At 42.2% G+C, this 19,960-nt stretch overlaps 1 protein-coding gene across 1 annotated transcript in view; it reads left to right on the forward strand.

The window, feature by feature from the left end:
* ADAMTS12 (ADAM metallopeptidase with thrombospondin type 1 motif 12) overlaps window positions 1–19,960 on the forward strand; it is a 696,444-nt gene that overhangs the window by 422,842 nt on the left and 253,642 nt on the right. The window contains exon 7 of the mRNA XM_089689453.1: window positions 10,879–11,028. Within this exon, the coding sequence (XP_089545579.1) occupies window positions 10,879–11,028 (150 nt within the window). The remainder of the gene's footprint in view (window positions 1–10,878; window positions 11,029–19,960) is intronic.

The following is a 19,960-nucleotide window of genomic DNA, read 5'->3' on the forward strand; positions in this document are numbered from 1 at the left end:
GGATAAACAAGGTGAAAAGTCGACATCTAATGATAAAACCTCCTCTAACCTTACTTTTATATTCCCAGCTGACAACAGCAGTAGGTTGGGAAAGCGAGTTTCCATTAATCCCCCAATAAATCCATATGTACCTTCATAAACACAAGTCAAGTCTATTGATCAAGGGGCACTGCTAATTTAAATTATTGTACTCTTGCCATTCCTTTTGATTAGCGGAAGCAGTAAACAAGCTGTAGCAGGTTAATTTACATCAATTCCATCAAGGAGAGTAAAAAAGCTATTTATCCACTGATTGTAATCAACAATCTGCATTGTGGTATATAACCTAAGTGTCCTAGTGTAATCAGTTGGTGAAAATAGTACATCTGTCTTTTGAGAATAACCTTGGTTCAAAGCATCTTTTGGAATTTCTGTTCTTAAAGAGAATGTTTAGCTTTCAGTGGATTCGTTTACCAATATACTATATGTTCATAGCTTGTGGACAACTTACCATCTCACCTACCTAAATGGCTAAAAGTATGTGGAGACCCTTTTCGTTGAAAGTACTGGGCTTTTTTTTCTCAGAGAATGACTTACCCTCTCTAGCCACCCCAACTCCACCATTCCTCAGGAAGAAAAGTAAAGCAGCACCAAATAATCTACGCATTGCTCAAAGCACAAGAGGCAAAGAGTACCACACTCCGGAGTGCATACGTCGCAGTGCTGAGGTGTATGTACCACACAAGGCACAGAAAAAAAAATCAAAAAGGGAAAATACTTACATATTCCCCAATGTAACCATCTGTTGTTCAGCTCTGCACACCTCTTTGCTTACCTCTTTGCCCCCCTCCTTCACAGCTAACCTCTGCAACCCTTGTCCACAGCTCACCTCTGTCAACTGCGTACCTCTTCTATTCCCCCGTCCACAGCTCACCTCCTCTTTCCCCAGTCCACAGCTCATTTCCTCTTCCCCCCCATCCCCAGCTCACCTCTTCTTCCCCCTGTCCACAGCTCACTTCCTCTTCCCCTCCCATCCCCAGCTCATCTCCTCTCCCCCCCCCCATCCCATCCACAGCTCACCTCCTCTTTCCCCTATCCACAGCTCACTTCCTCTTCCCCCCCCCCCCCCCCCCCGTCCCCAGCTCATCTCTTCTCTCCCCCCCCCCACACAGCTCACCTCCTTTTTCCCCTGTCCACAGCTCACCTCTTCTTCCCCCCCCCCCCCCGTCCACAGCTCACCTCCTCTTCCCCCCTTCCACAGCTCATCTCTTCTTCCCCCTGTCCACTGCTTTCACCTCTTGAACCCCCCCCCCATCTTTCATCTCTGCACCACCTGCCAACCACTCTTTCCCAGCTCTTACCTCTGTACAACTTGCCCTCCTCACTGCACAACTCTTACTTTGCACAACATGCCCCCCTTTCCTTTTTGAGCTCTCGCCTCTCTTCATAACCTCACCTTGCGCTTCACAGCTCTCACCTCTTCAAAAATCTGCTAACACCCCACCTTCACAACTCTATTCACAATTCCCAGCACTCACAAATCCCCCCCACGCCCTATCTGTCACCTCCCCACAGATACCACCCCACTACTCTTTTTCCCTCCACAGCTTTCTCTCACCTCACCCCTGCACAAAAACCTCACAGCAGTGCAGCCAGCTATGGTCTGTGATGTGCGAGCCATTTTTTTTTTGCTTGTTTCTCCTACACAGTGCAGTCTCCACTTACCAGACCATAGTATAGAGTCAGCTTGGCTCTGTACTACACAGGTCTGATAGGAGGGGTGGGACAGGAGCAGCTTCTCGAAGCACCACAAAACTTATTTTAAGAATGCGGTGGTTGCAGCATGGGGACCCGGGGCATCCACTGACATATGCCCTGCTCTCATCATGCTCTTAGTTCCCGGCGATAGCACACATATGCCGGATGAGGAAGTGAGTAGTACAAAAACTTCCTCTTCCACCTTCTGTGTTTAGTGATGGGTAAGAGAAGATAGGCGTTCCATCATGTTTCAGCTGCTGGATCATTACCCTGCTGGTAATGATCCAATATACAAAGACATTTTAGTTAATTCTGTGCTGCCAACCTTGTGACTAAAGATTGGGGAAGTTCTTTTCTGTTCCATCATCACTGTGCCTCTGTGCACAAAGCAAGTACCTTAAAGACTTGGTTTGATAGGTTTGGTGTGAAGAAATGGGAGTGCTCTGCTCAAAGACCTAACCTCATAATTACACCTTTAGGATGCATTGAAATGCCTTCTGCAAGGCAGGTCTTCTTGCCCCACATGAGTACTTGAACTCACAAATGCTCTTTTGACTGAATAACCCAACAACGGCTACACCTGATTGGATGCAGCCTGGATCCTAGGACTTTCAGCCTGGAATTTTTAATTTTCAGAATAAAGGATGTCAGGAGGGAGAGTGCCATCAAGGCCACCCACAGCTTGAATTTCAGATGGTTCAACAGGAAATGGATGAAATTTGCCATGAGCACATATTCCCACAGATACACTTCAACATTTTAAAGAAAGGCTTGCCAGTAGAGTGGAGACGGCTAGAGCTGAAAAGGGGCAGCCAATTCCAATATAATGCCCAAGTGGGCTCATGTCAGGACCTGGGGCACCAGCTGGTGGCACTGTTGTTCCTGGAGCAGAAGGGCACAGTTCTGGTTGCCACAAGCGGGTGCCTCCCAGCAGCCATTTTATTATGGTAATTAGGCAGCACCTGATACTGCCTGCTGGGAAGGTATATAATCCCTCACTTGATTAAAAATTGGTGTTTCACCTGTGAGCTGTGTTCTTCTTGATCCTGTGCCTTGTATCCTGTGCCCTGTTCTCAGTACACTGTTCCCTGCATCCAGTACTCTGTATCCTGATATGCAACCTTTGTTTCTTTTCACAGTCCTGATCCTGCCCTGTTCATGTCCATTTTGTACATAGCGTTTGTTAGTTAGGTTGTTGTTCTCACATTTATTTTTTACTTTTACATTGTGGATGTGAAAATTTTTTAAAAAACTACTTGTCCAAGGATTAAATTGGTGCCCCCATCTACTTGTCCCTCATGACAATCTACTTGTCCTGATAAAAATAAATACATTTTAACCAAAACCGTATCTAAATCGTGGGTGCTTTATGGAATGCCGGGGGCTTTTAAAAACGAAAGGGGCTTTATGGCGACTTAAACGTTTAATATTTTTAACGTTGCGCTGACCGTGCAGTGTAATGAGCACCGACTGGCTGCTCATGAGGAAAGGGGAGTGTCAGGCTTATCCTTTATCGCTTTCGCTGCCAGAGCCATTTTTGCGTTTTTTTAAAACGTTTAAAAAATCATTTAGGGCCTGAAAATTACACAGAACTCCAAAACATGATATATTTTCTGAAATCAGAGACCTTAGGGAATAAAATACTGATAGTTCCAATTTTTTATGTCACACAATATTATTACAAAATTTCAGTAAAAATACACTTAAGTTAATTTTAGGGCACAAAAAGCAATAAATTATCCAATTTTTGTGTAAAATATAAAAGATGAGGATGCATCGAGTAAATAGATATCCAACATGTCAAACCTTAAATTTATTCAATCTCACTTGGTCTGGTTGATTCCTTGAGGTATAGCCCACTGATCTGGTCATGAGAGAAAAAGGAAAGCACCTCTAAGTGCAGCAAGGAGTAACTTTAACAAAACACTCAATAGGGCCACGTACATATTATAAGAGTATTCAGGCTCATACATAAATATAACCGCTCTGTGCTGTAGACATCCTCCTGCCACCAGATCCATGCTGTTTAATCCGAGTGGCAACTAACATGGCCTGCCGCCTTGAAAAAGGGGTGTGCATGCTCTGAAACGCGTTGTCATGCCTTGATCCATGACATCACCTCTTCTTCCAGTGCATCCCATGGTGCTTCTGGAAGTGAAGATGCCATAGATCTCTGTGTGAGTCGCCACCTGGATTACACAGTGTGAATGTGGCAGCAGGAGAATATCTTACAGCACAGAGCATTTATATATATTGATGAGCCTGAATACGTTTATAACACGTGAGTGTTTGAGTGTTTTATTAAAGTTAGTCCTTGCTGTGCTTTCCTTTTTTCTCTCACTGTCTATACAGAGCCTGCTTCTGCTCCTGGAGAATCTGCCTAAGTGAACACACTTTATTGAGTTTTAGAGACTTTTTTAAATTGAATTTGTATATTATTTTGAGAGGCCAATACACCCTTGCCTATCTGTTTTTATACACTGATCTGGTCATCCCTGCTGGATACTTTCATTTGGTATTCCTTACCCCAGAATTTTTAGAATTTTTAGAAAGGTTTAGAATGGGATATCCCAACAAGCGCCTATACTGTAGGTGTGATGGTCAGGTAGTCAAAATTGTGTATATAGGCTTATTTTACATCATCTTCTCAGTCTGCGGATGTTTTAAAAACCTTGTTCCTATATGCAGTTTGCAATTATGTGTGTAAATATAATCAGTCATATTTTAATAATCGGGTTGTTGGTAACTCAACATTTTTTAATTCCATTGTATTTTACACCATTTACCAAGGCATTCAGCACTTTGCATTTACCAGGAATATTGCCAGTGAGTGCCTATAATTGGATCTAGCTAAATGCAAACATTTGAATATTCCTGGAATCGACCACCTAAGGGGGCTTCCCCTGAGTCAGATCCTGTGAACAGGACTGGATGAAGTCTATAGACATTACAAAATATTTAGCAAAATAAAAAAATCAGTTCTGTAATATAATCCAATGTCTATGGGCTTTTTATCCTTAGAAGAACCAGAGCCAATGCCTTATTGCCATACGCTCCTCTTTCACACCTAGCGGCATGTTTATAGTGTAGTGCAGTATTTATTAACTTTTTTTTAAGGGGGACCCTATTCCAAAATGTAAAAAACTAAAGTAACAAAATGCAGCAATATCTACATGTGTAGGGCACCCAACATTAGAGGTGGTTTATTCCTACAAAGCAAATACACCTGGTACTGACTAGTATTCCAGCGTTTCTCTTCTTTCTGTTTCTCTTCTTCACTCAGCTAGTGTGACCCCAGCGCTTATGGAGATGGGCTGGGAAGCGGAAAACTAGGATGCTGCGCAGATGCCTGATGTCCTCTTTATCAACTGGTGATGTCTTAGGTTAGATACGATGGAGCCCTGGATGACCAACTGGCTAACGCGTTTCGAGGACACAAACTCTTCCTCAGAGAGGGCTCTGATGAAGAGGTCGTGTCCTCGAAACGCGTTAGCCAGTTGGTCATCCAGGGTTCCATCGTATGGACTCAGATGTTGTTTGGATCATACACCTTGTTCAGTTTGACATGCCTGTGTTATTATGTCCATTGTGAGTGTGATACCTATTTTTGTTTCTTTAATAAATTATTTTAAACGATAATGCACTAGGCCGGTGCACCCTTTTTCTGTTTCTCCATTTGTATCTAGTGTATTTGGACCACCCCGGTCTGTTGAGGGCAGCAAGCAGTGCATATTCCAGAAAATTCCAGAACATTCCTATTGGGTCTATTGAGTCCTTTCGTAGCGCAGGAGTAAAGTGTTTGTTGTGGTTGATGTCTTAGGTTGTTAGGATGCTGGCAACTACAAGGTTGTAATGTGCCACAAAAAAAACCTGTGTTTTTAAGTAAATAAAAGGCAGGCGTATGTGTACAACTTTTGCGCAATTTTTGGTGTAGGCAAGATTCGCAGTTTTGAAAAAATAAACACTGTAAGGTTTATAACTAACGTTTGATATTTTTTAATGAATAATAAAAGCGAAAATGAATCCATTAAGACTGTGATGCTATATTTTGTTGAATGATGGATGATGTGCCAATGCATTAACTTAGCTCAGAGTATAGGTAATGTCCCAAGACTCAACTCGATCGCGAAAATCTGATATTACTTATTATGCAGACCTGTATATCACAACGCTGATAAATGAAAGCTTTTCCCCAGGGCTCTGTGCTCGCACTGATACTTTGCGCACATTTTAGTACACAAGATTAGTAGCCCTTTAAACTTTAAAGAAGAATGGCAGGTAAGCTCATTAGGATTCTGCAGACCACAAAGCATTGATGGAGGTTCTATGTGCTGCCAGAACTAATGACCATGATTCTAAGGAAATCGAATGTATTACATGACTTCATCTTTATATTTAATACAGTAAACATATTTCCTGATGGAGGGCATATGTTCCAGCAGAAGGTAAATCATGTTATCTATGTATTATGAATAGATATTGTCTTGTTTAACACATGATAGCAATATAAGTACCTCCACAAGGTATTGTTAGAGATTCTTTCTGGTTTATGTAGATTATTTATGTAGCTTGGGGCACAATGCCATATTACCTTTAAAAATATGAAAGGTAGGAAGGACACAGAATGTGTTTTAGTTATGATTACCTGATTTGAAGAATATTGCAAGGGCACCTATGGTTTCAACAATCCCTTCTTACTAATATCTGCATACAGAATGAATGTTCTCAAGTTCGCTTTGTTTCCTCTGTTGCGTTTCTTTTAAAACTGATATTTCAGGATTCATTCACACTAACATTTCGTTCACACTGGTATCACGTCCTCATTGCCTGCCTTAACCCCTTGGACCAAGCACTAGTGCGCAACAACCACATGCATTGCACACAGTTGGAGGAAGATACAGAGTGGCCTCATTCACTTGAAAGCAACAGGAGGTATATTGCCTGCTATGGCTGTGAAACAAAGCATTGTGGCCATGGCATGTGTACATCCCTGGCTGGGGCAGCTAAAGGAGAAACGTTTGGGGGGAGCAAAACTACCCCCCCTTCTGCAAGTGTGAACAAACCCTTTTTATATAAACATATATAAACGCAGTTTCCCATAGGAATGCATTGAGAACCAATTAATCCGTTCTGGATGTCAGAAAAAAGTAAAAAAAAAGTATTTTATCTGTTCAAAACTCTTTATAAAGTGCACTTTAAAGGCATAAATACTGTACAGGGACATGATTAGAAATTTCCAGAATGGATCCAAAACTCGATGCAAAAACCGCTCCAACACTTCCACACTTGACGCCATGTGCTAGCCACAGACTCCAGCATGCATAGGGCCGGCGCTATAAACCTCCCATGCGTAATTCATCCTGGGGAAACTTACTTCATATCGCACAGAAAATTTGTAAACCGAGGCATAATTTTCAATAGATTTTCATTCGTAAACCGAAAATTACGTTAACCAAGGCGTTCGTAAACCACTTTGCTTTAAAAATAACAAATAAACGTTTAATACATAAAACAGGATCCCTAGAGCATGATAGGTTAGCTAAAGAGACATTGCAGTGGTAATGATCTCATTCCAGGGTCAATAAACTATTGAAAACATTTTTTGAAAGCTTCCCTACTCTGCCCCCAGTATGGAGTTGCTCAAACCCTCCCTTCTCCTCTTCAGCTTACCTAGCTTTGATACCCAGTACATCTGTGTCCTGCCGCAAAGTTCTGTTCTCTTCTTTCTGGTGCTTGTGTGTCTCCCAAAAGATGGGATAAATCCCCTTAGGGGTGTATGGATCATATTGTACAGACATAATGAAGAAGAGGACCAGCTGACTGCAGGTACTACAATAGTGTAGCGCTACCCTTTTGAGATCCGCTGGTTTTGGGTCCTACTTTTTTCCTGTACAGAGAGGCAACCTACATTTTTCAGACACAAGAAACAGTCCATAGGCTTGGATTTTTGTTGTTTTATTAGGCATTAACAACTTGGATGGGGTCTAGGGGTATATAGGATGCTCAATGCAATTGAAACAACTTGAAGGACAACTTCTTTGGTACAAAAAAGGCAAAAATCAAGCAAAAAGCACAAAAGACCACATCCTAGGCTCTCTATTTCTTCAAGAGTGTCTCTTCTCTTCTGACAAATCAACACACAGTCTCTGCAAGGAGAACTTGGTCCCCTTAAATTAACCTCCTCAGACCCCAGAAATCTCCTCATCCACCTGCTGTCTTGAGAGTATCCCAGGGCAAGGGATTCTGAGACACAAATAATGCAGTCCCAGGGAGAAATAATTGGGTATTGCACCTGACCGCCCTTTGTCCCAGGGGGTGTAGAATTACTCACACTGTCCTGTTTTTGTAGCTTATAACCTATAGGTTGAAGCTGCTTTCAGGCCTTATGCTGGGCTGGCTGCTTATCTGCTGACATGTGTTCTCTCCCCGGTAGACTGTGGGACAGCGGAGGTCCTTCTTTCCAGCTTTTTACCTGTAGACAGACCTCCCTCCTCTGGGGCCCCCTCCCAGGCTCCACACCCACAGCACTTCCTCACTCCATATTTCACCTGACTCCACTTGGTAGCATGGCTCTCTCATATTTATGGGCCCGTCTACCACACTACCAGAGCCTCCTCTCTGGGATTTGTCAGACTCTCGTGAATATTCAGATTGTCTCCAACCTTCCGCCCTTTGGCTTCTGGAAGCTTCCACGAACACCTCCAGAACCAGGTGGAGGCAATAGAGTCCCAACCTGCGAGCAATCTAGCCTGACCTCACACTGAACCCATAGTAATTCAGGCTCATTCACTGCCATGAGCCAAAAAAAATATTAAACTCACACTAGCCCCACCTAATGGGCGGTACAGTAGTAATATGGAAGTCAGTAAGAGGAAATACTGAGTGCAGAATGCCATCAGGAGATCACTCCTAGAAGTGTTGGCTTCTGGACAGACTTTAGAAGACAATTTCCTTGTACTGGAGTTTGATTCAGCAGAGCAGACTTTGGGATAGTTGCATATATGCTCTCTTCTCTTACAGAGAATTCTTTTCACACAGTTTCATTTGAGCAACAGGGTTGCTTTAAATTCTGTTGCTAATAAATAACTGTTGCTGCAATTGTTCAAGTATCATAGGATTAGACTGCTGTCAGTCAAACACTGTGAATATGCTTGCAGGAGGCGAGAGCAGTGGGGTGATCTTATTTTACAAGGGTTTATTTTGGTAAACAGGGTGACTCTCATAGAACAATTAGCTGAAATACAAAGTGTAATAACAACAGGGTAGGGTAAAGTTTGTTACTTTGAAGGTGGTTTGTGGTGAGCATTAATGCAGATATTTTTCAGTATTTTCCAACAGTGAGATTTGTGTTTCAGCTTGTAAGATTATGGTGTTGTTTGACATAATAGCGTGCCGGAACTGGGATGTACCAGAGTGGGGAAGGCAGAAATGTAAGAGACGGATATGATGGGTCTTTGTGGAAGTTAAGCCTGGGTTCACACTAATGCAGTCCAGAATTCGCAGCATTTTATATTCAAATTCCGCACTGCATCAGAATCGCACCTCGTTCATGCGAACTGCTGCGATGTGCAGAATCGGATCGCATAGCTGTGAATAGACATGCGATCCGATTCTAGTGTGAACCCAAAAAAGGGTCCTGCACATTTTTGGTGCAGATGTAGTGCGGTTTGATCCATACATAGTGTATGGCTCAAATCGCACCACACACATTTCGCATGTGATTTGCACAGGAATGCGGTGTGGTTCCTGTTGAAATCACATGTGATGTACCGTATGAGTGTGAACCTAGTCTACAGGAGTACCATGCAAGGGAAGGACAATATAGGCTAGGGATGCAGGGGCATGGAAACCGCTCTTTTGTCATTATCTATTCATAGGTTTGTGAAATGTCCTGAGCCAACCATGTTTCTTTACTGCAGTGCAGTCTACAGGCAACTCCAGGATCTGGGTGTGCTGTCTGTCCAGGGTGTCTAGTTCACTGGACAGGCTGAACGTAGTTCACATTCATGTACTTCTGTTTCAGTACCGAGATTAATAAAGAAATTGTTTCAAACATTCGTCTGTTAGTCCATCATTTATGACATTAGGACGGCAAGAAATGAAATGAGTATATTCAGCAAGACATCATAAGCAGTCACTGGATCAACTGTAACTTCAGCGGGTAGGGTCTGAGTCTCAGTGGACTGATTCCTGGGCAGAAGAAGTGATACCATAATAGATCTAGTGGTTCTGTCCCAGATTCAGAGTCCCATCCCAAACACTCATCTTTCCAGTGCCACAGGAGTGCCAGTTATTAATTATCCTTAAGAAAGAACAGAAAGGGTAGACAGCTCAAAAGCAGAGTGGCATGATTAGTAAAAGTATAATCCAGAAATAGGAAGGGAAAAAAAGGAGAGAAACCAGCTTTAATTTTGGCCTAGGACCTATGCCATCCCATCCTCACCCTTTAGCAATGGACGTTTTTGCTGCCAGAAGCATATAGGCACATGCATGTTTATTTCAATTGTGTATCAAGCTGTGTGCTGAAAATTCAGTTTTAAAGATGCTCATGGGTTAGTAAAAACATACCCAAATCCAGGACAAAACCTCCAAACCTACACGTATTAATGACCACAGACCATGCATAATTTTATAACTCTTTATATTTTTTATAGTATTTTACAGTAAACCCGTCTGGGCCCGGACTTTTCCCCACCACTGTATCCTTCACTGCTATTTCTATTTCTTCTGACGTAATTTCTGAATCCAAGGAATTCAGTTGGATTTTACTTAGTTTTGTTAAACCTGCATTTTTTAGAAATATACATCTTTTTTCTTTATTTACTGTATCAATATTATTGGGGGTGTCCTGGGGTATAATGTTGTATAATTCACTATAATAATCTTTAAATACTCTAGCGATTCTTTTAGTTGAATGGACCATTTCACCCTTGGAGTTTCTTATTTTTTCTATATAATTCCTATTTTTTTTTTCCCTCAACGCCCTCATTAGGTGTTTTCCCGGCCTATCTCCCCATCTATACCTTTCGCTTGTTCATTTATTAAAGACTCTTCATGGGTTAGATTATGTCCTTTGGGTGAGTTTATATGAAATTGTTAGCCTGGACTGTATCATCCACTACTGATATTTTGTTTCCCTAGGAAAGATATCTGTGCAGGAAGGAACATTCCATGTGAAACTCTGGGCTTGTCTCACTTGTCTGGTATGTGTCAGCCATTCAGGAGCTGCAACATCAATGAAGACTCAGGTCTGCCTATGGCTTTCACCATTGCACATGAAATTGGACACAGGTAAGGCCAAGTTGTAGATAGGGCTGTATTTGTCATCATGTCACTCAATGGGCCAATGCCTGGTGCAGCAGTGTAAGGGGGTACTGCCAAACCTTGGAATATACAAACTTTGATAATGGTTTCTTTACTTGTTCCCCTTCTGTCCATTTCTAGACATTTATTTTTGAACATGAAAACTATAGGGGAAAGGGACTGCATGGAACAATGAGAGAAGTCTGAAGACTTTTTATAGTTCAGGAAATATATAACCAGTTCATCTTTCTCTAGTCTGGTGGATGATACAGTGGAATTGTAGCTTCACATATAAAGTACATTGCATGTTCTCTTTTTTAAGTTTATTATAAAAAAATTCCTTTAATTTAAAGGGCATACCTGTAGGCAGTTTTCAGCCCCCCGAAGCCAGCCTGAAACGTTCTCACTTTATATATCAGCTCTGTCCTGGCTAGGATTGGGAATAGTACAGATTTTGAGTGCTTGCCCCCCCCCCCCCAATCACATGAGTAACTGCCCTACCTCCTCCATCCCCCTATAGCAACAACAGCTGTATGGCAGTTTTTGAATGCATTGAAGCACCTTAACTGTACACTGTATTTTACTGAAAAGGTGTACTTAGTCTTTAAAGGATAACTGAACCCAAGAACAAAAATGCAATATATTCCATTCCTTAGATGTGGTGGCTGCATTAGCATTCTTTTTTCAAGCTAAGAACATTTTCAGCAAATACAGAAAACACCTGTGGATCGTACCAGAAATACAGCATTCTGGTCACTTCCTGTGAGCTGCACAGAATAATATCTTCCTCCCTTGCCAGCTTCTTTAAACTACCAATTGCCATGCCCCATGTAATGGAGATTTAGAGATGCAAACATGTTTGTAGTCCATATTACGGTAGATGAGAAACCATGGCTCCTCCCCATAGATCAGTGGAGAAGTAATTCAGCCACCCAGAAAAGTGTTATTTGCAGGTTGGCCAGGTGAAAGCTTGAAACATGAAAACTAATGCAGTCACCACACCATGGATCAGTAAGCTGCAATATAGTATATTATTTGGTTATAGGTGTAGATACACTTTAAGGGAAACATCTTTATTTTGTTATTGTTGTAGCACCCTGCTCAGTAGCTAGGGGGAGCTAAGTTTATTATCTGGATTGCAGCCAGGGAGAAATAGTCAGAGGGGTCAACTTGTGGTTAGGGCTGAGAGGCTCTGCAGATCAACTCTCCGATATCTCCCTCTGATCTAGAGACAAGGAGAATTCTCTAGAATTCAGTTGGCAGGGGTAAGGAGTGGCTGGTCTGCAATCTTAGCAGATCCTGACAAATCCCCAAGCAGGAGGCTTCACATGGGGTCAGGACAGCCCTTAAGAGTGGCTGAGCTTGCTCAGCAGCAGGAGAGTTCAGGTGGAAGATGGACTGAGCAAGATGGTGCGTGGAGCCTGGGAGGGGGTCCAGGAGAGAGGCCTACCTACAGACAGAGGAGCTGGAAGGAAGGATATCTCAGCCTTACCACCACCTGAGAGAGGAAAGCCTGGAAGCAGGGAAGAAGCCAGCCCAGCGTAAGGCCTGAAGGCAGCCACCAACCCACAAGTTTGCAGAAGAGACTGAGTAACCCCACATCTCCTGGGCTGGATAAGGGGAAAGGGTATTCAGGTGGGAAACCTGACTAGCTGCCATCTGGGACTGCTTTCATTTAAGGTGGCAGCTTCTGGGAACTCTTGGCTAGGGTTTCCCTCAGGCAGCTTGGTGAAGAGGAGAGTTCATCTGGGGTCTGAGAAGGTACATAAGGGGAAGTTGGCTAGTTCTCCAAGAAGAGAAAACCCTTTCTAATTGCTTGTACATAGTTCCAAGAAGTTATCCTCAGTTTTACAGTTCCTTTGGCATCCCATGTATCCCCATCCAAGTTATCATCCCCTAATAAAAATCCCTCAAAAAACAACATCACGGACTGTTTACTGTCTCTGGAGTGCAAATCTGGAAGGAAATGCGTGTTGCCTGGCTGTGCAGGACCAGGGGCGGACTGACAACTCATGGGTCCCCCAGGCAATAGGGGATCATGGGGCCCTTGTGTCCTTGCCCACACTCAAATCACACCCAAAAAAGCCTATAAAAAAGGTACCAGGAGCATTTCATGGGGCCCCCTACTGACCCTGGGCCCTCGAGCAGTGCCTGCGTGCTCGAATGGTCTGTCCGCCCCTGTGCAGGACTACAGGGGGACCCAAATCTCTAAGGTGGTAGTGGTACATTGCATTTATGTTGACATCACTGACAAATCGGCCTTGCTTTATAATGTATTTAGGCCATCCAAATCAATCTCTGCACCTGAAGGAGGGGTACATTCTTCCTACCACAATCAGATATATACACAGTGGGAAAAGTTTAAGTAGAATCTGCTGAACCTATTAGTATGGTTTTAGATTGTGGGTGGAAATTAATTACACAAAAACCCATTAAACGTAACTGACACCACTGAGCTGAAGGTCAGCAATCACCAGAACCGGTTTTTGCTTTACACGATTGGCTGACCGGCTGCCTCTCCTTCTTCTCTGTGACTAAAGTTCATTAGATTGGGAAGGAAAACAAATCATTTATAGCACTTAGTGAAAATATGGTTTGTGGCTTCTGATTGGATAGCCCAATTGCCAAACTATTTATATATGCTCTAATGTTATTTCCATGGGCTTAAAAATATATCACATATTCCAAGATACTAATACGACTAATCTAATAAAATGCACATAAATTAGTGTTGAATATTCAAACTTACTTCAAAAATTTTAATAAATTAATACAGAAAAGCATAACTAATCAGAAACATACATCTTTTCCCCCCATATTTGCTTTTTTTTTTTCCATTTAATCCATTCTTGACACAGTCATGGAAGGTAATGACATGGTTGTCGCTATATTTTAGTGTACCTTTTTAAAGATAAGTGCACTTTCCATACACTTATCCTTTTATACTTCCCTTCCATCATGCTTTCAGCATATATTCTCCTTATTTATAGCACTGCTGTCTACGTTTTGCACCTTGACGAACCTCACTGACTTTGACCAAAGCCGAAGCTGTGCACCATGTTGTCCTTTAATGTCAATGGAAGACACATATTTTGCTGTACCTGTGTGTTGTGATAGAAGGAGAAGAAGCGCCTCTAAGTGCAGCATAGCACTTTATTCAGGTTAAAAGGTAGGAACACTCACATAGATTAGGTAAATAGCATGAAAACCGTGGTACAGTGTGAACATCGATCAAGTGTTATGCTGCACTTAGAGGCGCTTCTTCTCCTTCTATCATCCTACAGAGTCTGCTACAGTACTTTTTGAAGCTTTGCCCTTGGTGCCATACGGACCCACTCAAGTCTATCCACAACAACACTAACACCCCACACAAGGATATCCCAGGACTTGGAACAGTTTGGCGCTGATCACCCCCCCCCCCCCCCTTCATTTCTCCTAACCTGTGTGTTGTGATACTGTGATTAAAAATTGGCCAGGGCTTAGGCGCATAGTTTTTTTTTTTCTTTTCAAAAGGCATGGACTGCCTTAACACAAGGCATGTTCTTACTCATAATACTGCGCATTAACTTGCATACATGCATATGCCAAAACATACTCCCTGGAATTCATAAAGGCTGACACAGGCAGATTTTGCAAAAGAGTCCTTCATGCATTCTAAAAGTGGTGACGAATGCACCAAATGAATGTACCTGTCTATAACGTGTACTTGAATTTGACTTATACTGCCCCACTCTTAGAATGCACATGAGACACTTTCACAAAATCTGTCTAAGCCAGTTTTTCAAAAGAGAGTTGGCCTACTTAGCTCCACTTTTACATTTGGCACATTCAATGTAACACAATGTAAGGTAATTGATATTAAAATTTGTGTATAAGTGCCACATCCCTTATATTGTAGATACATACCAAAAAAATATATGAAAATGGGGACTTTTGAGGCACAACATAATCATAAAAACATGATTTATTTTGTATCAAAATTCAATATGTAAAACAAGATTCTATTTCACAACAACAGTACTAAAGCATGAAAAAAATGAAAAGTTTACAATATCAAGGAGCAGCAAATCTCTTTCCAAGTGATCCAAATTCTTTGTAAACTTTAGGTTCATTCTTATCGGCTTGGGCTCAACGTGTTTCATGGACCTTATCCACAAGGAGAGGATGCAAGCCACATAATGTACCCATAAATATATACATAAATCAAGACCTCTAAATAAAAATAAAATTACCTCCAAAAATGGGTGGCTTCAAATATGCTAAGTGAATGATATAGAGACCCTCTACTCGTAGATTTATACCGGCCTCTATTCATATATTCCTCATACAGCCAAACAATTTCCTCCTAAATGGTGAATATATCATTTAAAACCAACCAATATGTTAATGGAGTATGGGGGCATGGAGCAGAGCATGATCCCCTCCCTTCGGAGACTGGGCCTCAGGGCAGTATTCCAACATGATAACGACCCCAAACACACCTCCAAGACGACCACTGCCTTGCTGAAGAAGCTGAGAGTAAAGGTGATGGACTGGCCAAGCATGTCTCCAGACCTAAACCCTATTGAGCATCTGTGGGGCATCCTCAAACGGAAGGTGGAGGAGTGCAAGGTCCCTAACATCCACCAGCTCCATTATGAGTGGAAAAGGACTCCAGTGGCAACCTGTGAAGCTCTGGTGAACTCCATACCCAAGAGGGTTAAGGCAGTGCTGGAAAATAATGGTGGCCACACAAAATATTGACACTTTGGGCCCAATTTGGACATTTTTACTTAGGGGTGTACTACTCACTTTTGTTGCCAGCGGTTTAGACATTAATGGCTGTGTGTTAAGTTATTTTGAGGGGACAGCAAATTTACATGTTATACAAGCTGTACACTGACTACGTCACATTGTAGCAAATTTCTTCAGTGTTGTCACATGAAAAGATAGAATAAAATATTTACAAAAAATGTGAGGGGTGTACTCACTTCTGGGAGATACTATATAATTCGAAGTGTTCTGTCCGTGCCGTGTGTTGCCCCGTGGTCTGTGTGCAGCTTCACTTGCATCTAAACCCTCCTATCTTCCAATAAGTCAGAATGTAAGAATAAAGCCTTGAAAGTTCATTGAATAAACTGAAGGGGACACAGAGATGCACAAAGTAAGAACAATTAATATGTACAGCAATAGAACTCTCTGAGCTCATGATAGATGTAGCAATGTGGATGTGGGTGGCTGAAAGTCCAAATCTTACCAGAAATGCTGCAAGAAAGGGAAAGATGGATTATTTTCTCCATGTGTTCCAAGATGGTGACTGGGTTTACCAGGATGCTCCTATTTTCCTGTCCTGTACCCTGAGAGACCATTTCTATCCACCAACTAGCAAACAGAGTATGCAATAATTTTGTGTCCTGCATCCTCATGTAGTACTAGCCCTGCAGGGACCTCTGATATTAACTGGTAAATCCCTACCAGGCACAGAGGCTGCCCGTAAATATGTGCATGACAGAAAAAATTGTTTTATTTTGGATTCGATCATTAAAGTGTTACTAAACCCACAACAGTAAAATCAGTCTATATGGAGTAAATCATGCTTGTTATACTCACTATGGAACTTAAGGGGTTAATTCTCTGCATTGTGTAAAAAGGATGTTTAATCCTGTCTTCTCTGATCCTCCCCTTCTTACAGTGTCCCCCTCTTATCTCCTAATAACACATATCATGTAGAGTCACTCTGCACATGCTCAGTTTGGTTTGTATTCCTAGAGAGGTTTTTTTTCTTGGGAGAGTGCCTGTGATCAGCACAGGGCCAATCAGCACTGTCCACAGAGGTCAGGGGTTCTGCAACCTCCTAGAGCAGAATGAAAGCTCCTCCTACAAGCTTTACCACAGCACTCTGCTTGACTCTGATAGAAGTCACAAGACTGCTCTAACTGCTGATGAGAAAAGGTATTTAGCAGTTTATATTTACTAAAAAAAATTGCACTTCCATGTTCTGTGTACTGTGGGAGACCAGATATAGTGAATGCAGGGTCCGGGGAGACCAAATATAGTGAATGCAGGGTCCGGGGAGACCAGATATAGTGAATGCAGGGTCCGGGGAGACCGGATATAGTGAATGCAGGGTCCGGGGAGACCGGATATAGTGAATGCAGGGTCCGGGGAGACCAGATATAGTGAATGCAGGGTCCGGGGAGACCAGATATAGTGAATGCAGGGTCCGGGGAGACCGGATATAGTGAATGCAGGGTCCGGGGAGACCAGATATAGTGAATGCAGGGTCCGGGGAGACCAGATATTGTGAATGCAGGGTCCTGGGTTTAGTAACACTTTAAGTTATTAATTTTGTTTCTTCATATTTGTTATGTTAAAATGATTCATTTCCAGAATTCGTTTTTTATATTTGAATTTGTTTTGTAAAATTGGATTTAGTAGTTATTTTCAAATCCATTTGAATTTGAATTTCGGAAGATGGCTATATTCGTTCTGTTATTCTGTTCTATTCTATTATGTTTTATTTTATTCTATTCCAATATAGTCTATTGCAATGTTTTCTATTCTATTCTGTTGTATTATATTTTATTATTTTCTATTCTATTTTATTTTCTTTATTTTGTTCTATTTTTTTCAGTTCTATTTTAATCTATTCTATTCTGTTTTATTCTATCCTATTCTGTTTTATGCTGTCCTATTCTATTCTATTCTATTCAGTTCTATTCTTTTCTATTCTGTTTTATTTTATTCTATTCTATTTTTTCCTATCCAATTCTATTCTACTGATCATGCATATGCATTTTTGCTGCTTTTTTTCCAACAGATCAGTATGAAAGCAGCCTAACTTGGGATCATCATCTTATCTCACTTTTACACCTTTCTGTATTTATTTAAATATGTTTCCATTGTTTCCATTTCAGAATCAAATTCATTTTCCAATTGGAAGTAATTTTCTAATTTTTTCTAATTTTCTAATTCATTTTGAAATTAGAATTTGGATAATTTGTTTTTTCATGACATTATTTTGTGATGTTATCATTTATTTTGGATTCATTGAAATTCGTTACTATTGTGATTCGGAAATTCCAATACATTCAAATAACAAAAATGTTGTCTGAATTTAGATTCATAACAAAACAAATCATACATGTCTAGCTGCCTGTCCTCCCAAGCACCAGTTCATTTACACCAGCTCCAATATACCGTCTAGGGGATGTCATTTTGGTGTTTTATTGCTTGGAGAACTTCAACAGGAGAAAGGTGTTTGGACATGGGTTACTCCAAAATGATCAGCACATGGTAGTTAGAGGACAATCTTCCCCTTAAGCAGATGTGAACATTGGACAGTCTAAGGGCTTACAGCTGAATACCATGGGATGAGTCCTTTTGGCATCTGGTTACCTTGCACCAATGCCAGTACCCGGTTTAGATTCCAGTCCACTATCCAGTCACAAGGATCAATTTAAGGTCACTACTCACAAGTCCCCAGGACAGCCACCACCTTTTAGCTTCCTCTGGACATGGTCCAGTGCGTGAAACAGAATCTCTCAGGACCAGATACCTTGTGGTGTGGTTCTGCAATCAGCACCAAAGTCCAGCACTGGCACTGCTAAACCCTCAAGAGCAGCTGTTCAGTTCATGGCAGCTTAAGGGCAGCTTAAGGGCAGCAGCCCCTCTGGCTCTGGAACCCTCCTGGGGAGAAGGAACCTTGTTCTCCCATGTCTCAAACTATCTCCATTCCAGCCCCCTACTGGACACTCCTCTCCAAGAATTGGCTGGAACCTGATAAATATTCAGTCTGGTTGTTTTGCATCTCCCACCCTAAGTTCTAATAGCTTCCTTCATAGGTGGGGGAAGCAATCAAACTCCCAGCCTGTGAGACCCTGAACAGGCAAAAACAAACAATTACTGCTCACTTTAATACAGAAGGAGCCAAGAACTAAATTTACCTAGCATCATACGCTAGGAGGGTGCTGCTTCCTTTTTGGATTCTTCATAGTAATCTGCTTAATTTGGTGACAGGTAGTTTATTTAAAAAGATTATCTTGACTTGCCAGCTGTTCTGGTGGTGGGGAAGGTGACCTTTTCAGGGTGCTAAAGAAATGGTAGGAGACAAAACACTAGTAGTACCCAGGGACGTCCCTAGGGTTGGTGTCACCCGGTGCGATAACACTTGGTGACACCTCCTCCGATGATTCCCGCAGAATGGATCGGATCTGCGGATTGAGCATAATGGATCAGACTCTGATCCATTATGCTCCCCAATCTGCAGATCCGATCCATCCTACGGAGATCGTCAGCTTTCTTTACAACTTACCTTTTCGTGGAGCGGGTCCGGTGTCACCCCGTATAGGTTGCATCACGATGATCCCCGCAGGATGGTTCGGATCTGCGGATTGAGTATAATGGATCGAAGCCCGATCCATTATGCTCCCCAATCCGCATATCCTATCTACCCTGCGGGGATCGTCAGCATGCAACCTATACGGGGTGACACCGTACCCGCTCCACGAAAAGGTAAGTTGTAAAGAAAGCCGACGATCCCTGCAGGATGGATCGGATCTGCAGATTGGGGAGCATAATGGATCAGAGTCTGATCCGTTATGCTCAATCCGCAGATCGGATCCATCCTGCGGGGATCGTCGGCTTGCTTTACAACTTACCGTTTCGTGGAGCGGGTCCGGTGTCACCCCGTGCGGTAGGTGTCACCTGGTGCGGCGCGCACCCCCCGCACCTGCCTCAGGACGCCACTGGTACTACCCACTGCAACTACACTGGAGGTATCTATTGTTGTTGTTAAGCATATATAAAGGACAGGGCTGTATTGTGTGGCAGAGCTGTGTATATCTCTGAACTGGATGGATAGAATTACAAATCCTTTGTCAGATAACATCAATCTCATGTTTATTTCATCTGAGTATGTTTAGCTGTTTGCCTGGAGTTC

Source organism: Staurois parvus, unplaced genomic scaffold (assembly GCF_062004578.1).
Source record: "Staurois parvus isolate SC_StPar_1 unplaced genomic scaffold, SC_StPar_1.0 ptg000475l, whole genome shotgun sequence".
Lineage (NCBI taxonomy): Eukaryota > Metazoa > Chordata > Amphibia > Anura > Ranidae > Staurois > Staurois parvus.